General features: G+C 41.2%; 1 protein-coding gene across 1 annotated transcript in view; it reads right to left on the reverse strand.

Moving 5' to 3' along the window:
• Positions 1-251: 251 nt before the first annotated feature.
• Positions 252-4,712, reverse strand: part of kif6 (kinesin family member 6) — a 117,326-nt gene continuing 112,865 nt past the window's right edge. Inside the window, exons 21-22 of the mRNA XM_080414058.1 lie at positions 3,973-4,088; positions 252-579 (exon numbers count right to left, since the gene is read on the reverse strand). Coding sequence (XP_080270184.1) covers positions 563-579; positions 3,973-4,088 — 133 coding nt within the window. The 3' untranslated portion in view covers positions 252-562. The remainder of the gene's footprint in view (positions 580-3,972; positions 4,089-4,712) is intronic.

Raw genomic sequence — 4,712 nt, forward strand, 5'->3', positions numbered from 1 at the left:
CAAGCTCATAGTGCAGCACAGAGTGCCGCACTATGAGCTTGTAGATCCCCCCCCCATCTCAAAATATTTTCTTCCAGGGGCCCCCGCTTAAATATATATATATATATATATATTCAAAGATTTGCACAAACATTCACGATTTTTCAAAAATAGCAGATCTACAAGTTCATAGCACGGCACTCAGTGCCGCGCTATGAGCTTGTATATCTGCTATTTTTGAATAGCCAAAATAAATCTTAAAATGACACAGATGCGTTCCCGGTCTTCAAGGGTTAAGAGAAACCTACAGTATGTGAGAGAGAGCCTTTGTTGACGGATGGACGCACCACCCTCGTCGTCACGGCTGCATCATCAGCCATCCTCTCCTCATGGGCGTCTCACTGATCGCTGAGGACGGGCCTGCCGACCAGACCGAGATTCGAGGACTTGACGTACGCAGTAAGACACAGTGTTGATTTAACTCTGAGAGAGGTACAAATGTGACCGAATGGACCCATAAGGGTGGATAAATTAACACTGAAAATTTGACTGTGCGCTAGGATATCAACTTGTCATCGTTGTGTCATTGTTGAGCCGGACCTGAAACACAAAAAAATGCAACGTTTGAATTAAACGTTCAATACAACAACAAAAAAGGATAAGAGAAGAAAGGGTTTAAATTGTTTCCCTTCTTGCCCATTTGATGACCTAAAAATGTAATAGAAAAATAGTCTTTATACTGTTTTCTTGTTCTTCAATAGCAGAATAACATTCTGAATGTAATGTTTAATGTGGAAATGTTACTCTATTTTACTCGCTGTTCTCTGTATCATATTAAATATGATTCTGTCTATTTAGCCAGATAAGATGATTTAGCCATTTGCCATTTGTATAGTGTTTTGAATTTGTTGACGACATTTATTATTGTGTAAATGTTTTATGCTATGTCGATGAATTGAATACATAGGACCACAATGGAAACAAGTCCCCAGGACTTTTTTGTGTTATCCTTTTAGCCTTAATGTCTGACTGTACCGCTGATTACATTTCTGACCAATAAAGTTTTCAATCAATCAAAAGCCTGCCTGCCTGTCTGGCCTCCAGACCTCAGTATGTCTGGCTATCTCAACTGTGTAGTGGCAAACCACAGCATATAGTAGCAGCAAAAGACAGCCAATTCCACCTCACTGTGTGCCAAAGTCAGCAAGGGTCAAAGGAGAGAGCAAGAGAGAAACAATTACAATTTACTGTAGGCATTAAGCAAACACTCTCATCTAGAGTGACATACAAAGTGACATGATGAACAACAACAGGGCAAGTGGTCGAGTTGTTGACCCATTTTGGGCGGGAACCCCTATTTGTAACTACAGTATACCTTTCAGGACGGGAACCCCTTTTGGGGTTCCTGTAGCTACAGTATGTACAGTATATAGCAACATACATTTGTTGTAATTTTGGAATAAATATTTGAAGTTTTCCAGAAAACTTAGGTCAGGATTTAGAAGGTGTTTTTAGAATCGGCCTCAGGTCTAAATGGGTTTGAGTGCCAAGAGAACAAGTAGAGCAGTGGTTTTAAAACGTGTTTTTTTTTGTGCCCAAGGCACAGCATTAGCAAGTACTGTACATTGCAGTTCGCTTTACATTCATTCCCACTGACTGACGCTGTCAAAACAAGTGTTTGATTCTTTCCATTCACAGCTGTACTGTTGCATGTATTCTATCTTCAGTTGTGGAAGTTTGGTGGAGTTGGGGCTATTAGCTGTTCTAAAACGTCTGTGAAGCGGCCATACAGCGCTGGCTTCCGTAACTAAGGTTCACCGTTCACGGTTCGCTGCTCCTACGCCCCCTTTTGGCCATGTTCGTCAGTGCTGCAGACAGCCACCAGTCCTGCTAGTCCTTTAACTGGGAAGATTGGCGTAACTATGGGCGTTTTCATGAGGACGCAAACCGCAAAAGCAAAATAAAATCTCATGACTGAAAAAATACTTGTTAGGCCTAATCAGTGATTTGTGAAACGGCATGAAAGGAGCCCAACACACACTAGCGCTATGTTTCATAAACATTATTATAGCCACAATATGTAGGATTATGTTTTGGTAGCCATAGCCAACCAGTTGAAGAAATAACAGATTTAACCTTTGCTTTTATGAAATATCTGAGATCATTAGGATTAAACATGCATTATTTTGCTAGTTTGACCACTTCAAATACTTTTTAATCGTAAAATAACAAATAACCGAAAATATTATATCTACAAGCTTACAACACGTCGCGACTCGGGACGTGTTGTAAGCTTTATAGAAAATGTTTCGGTGCTACCTACACATTCTGTTCATGTGTCCCCTTTTTTTTCCAGAAATGGTGGGTGTGACCAGGAATAAGGTGAATAAATGTAACATTTTCCCTCTTTGTAGGAAGAACCGCATTGTTTTGTTTGTCTTGTGTTTTAGATTTAGTCTATTTATGATGATTTTTAGATGTTTTCTGTTGTTTTATGTTGCACTGCAAGTGACAGAGGGGGAACTGTATTTCATATTCTTTATGTATGTACAGTAAGTACATAGGGAAATTGTCAAATAAAGTGATTCTGATTCTGAACCATAGTTTATTGGTTGCATTCCCTCTTTGTTTGCATTCCCTCTTTGAGTTGTACATGTTTGTTCAAAGTAAAGATTTTCAGAGTTTTGTTTTTTGACAACCACTTCTACTGTGTTTTCTGCCTTGGGTCCTAGCAGATCTACAAGCTCAGTCATCTGCAAGCTATTTATTTTCAAATAGCTGAAGTATAAAATGGGAAATGGGGCTCTAAGTGGTTAATGTATGTTTTGTAATCTAAATGTGAGAAGTAATTACTGTAAAGCTGTCAAATAACTGGAGTAAAAAGTACAATATTTGCCTCTGAGACGAGGAGTTAGTATTGAAAAATGGACATTCTCTCAACTAAAGTATACTTGAGTAAATGTACTTAGTTACGGTCAACATCATTGAAATTCATTCTGTGAGGGGAGGGGACTTGTCTAGGAGCTGCCAGTCATAACTTTCACATCATATTTTCAAAGTGTTTGCAATTGATGTGTGCTTCGCTTTGTAATACATCGCACCGCCACTAGAAGGCAGTGTGGAATGAGGGATGTAAACGGTGTGAATGGTTGATGCGTGTGTGGTGTGTGTGTGTGTGTGTGTGTGTGTGTGTGTGTGTGTGTGTGTGTGTGTGTGTGTGTGTGTGTGTGTGTGTGTGTGTGTGTGTGTGTGTGTGTGTGTGTGTGTGTGTGTGTGTGTGAGTGAGTGAGTGAGAGAGAGAGAGAAAGAGAAAGAGAAAGAGAAAGAGAGAGCGAGAGAGAGATGGAAAGAGGCAGAAATAGAGATGGGGAGACTAGGGTTTCCTTAATGGTCCGATTCCTTAAAGGGATAGTTCACCCGCAAAATGACTTGTTTTCTACCTACCGATTAGTCACCCCATGGAGACTTGAATTCATGTCTTTTTTTTTTTTTGTCACATTCCTAAGCCAATAATTTGATGACTGATAGCGGTTCCGGTAGGAGACACAAAAAGTCTCCTTTGTATCTCCTACCGGAACCGCTGCCTACTGGTCCGTTGGTCATCAAATTATTGGGAATGAGACAAAAATAAAAAACATATCCATGAATTCAAGTCTCCATGGGGTGACTAATCGATAGAATTTTTTTTTATTTTAACAATCCTTTCAACAATTCCCATAAGGGGGTTCCAAATGGACCCTTACAGGTCTGCAACTCTTACGGGTCCATTTGGTTCCATTTGTACACTCTCAGAGTTACGGAGGTCCTTGAAATTTAAATGTTTGAGAACCAACCGGTATTGTAATTGTACAGCAGACGTGAAGTCCACATACCAGCTCTGACAGTGTGATGAGACCGGTTCCGGAAACGGTTCCAAAATGCGATGGAACCGATCCCAGTTCCTCAAGGTTGGATCCGGTTGGGACAGGAGACAGAGAGGCAGAGTAGTGTTACCTGTCCTGTTGAGGAGGTTTTGTCTGGCTTTGATGAAGGCCAGGATGTCGCTATCCGTCTGCTGGTCTCCAGTCAGTGGGAAAGACGATGATGACAGATCGGTGGTGGAGAGGGCCCTGAAACGTATACCCACAGTGAGCCGATACCCAAGTGCTTTCAGAAGTGCATCTGAAACATTTTCATGTCAAGGACCCCCAAATTGAATATGTATTTGGCCCATCTGAATGTATTAATATTTAGTGCCAGGGATTCGGATTCGTTATAATATTCAAAAAAGATTCCATTTCCCCTAAATAGATTTACAAGGCTTGTAGATCGGCTATTTGAGTATATAGGGTTATGGCAGTTAAAGTGGTTTTCATGCAATGTTAACTCATTTTGTTGGGGACCCCCTGGAACCCCCTCAAGGGCCCCTGGTGGTCCACGGGCCCCAGTTTGAGAACCACCGCACGCACGCACGCACGCACGCACGCACGCACGCGCGCACGCATACAGAAGTTTCTTTGAAAGTTGAATAAGGACTTTATACGGCAGTAATTTACAGCAGTGCTGCTATTGTGCATATGGCGGTGGAGGGAAATGATGTCATATATTCCAAAACCACACTGGTTTATATTAAATCCTGCCGGCTTCTTGATATAGGTCTGCAGTGTTTCTCAGGAAAGGTCAGAAATCAAAGAACAAAAGAAAAAAGAAAAGACTGACTGTTGCCGGGTAAGTATGTACATTTGAGAGCCCTC

The sequence above is a fragment of the Gymnoscopelus braueri genome (assembly GCF_963280865.1).
Source record: "Gymnoscopelus braueri genome assembly, chromosome: 19".
NCBI classification, from domain to species: domain Eukaryota; kingdom Metazoa; phylum Chordata; class Actinopteri; order Myctophiformes; family Myctophidae; genus Gymnoscopelus; species Gymnoscopelus braueri.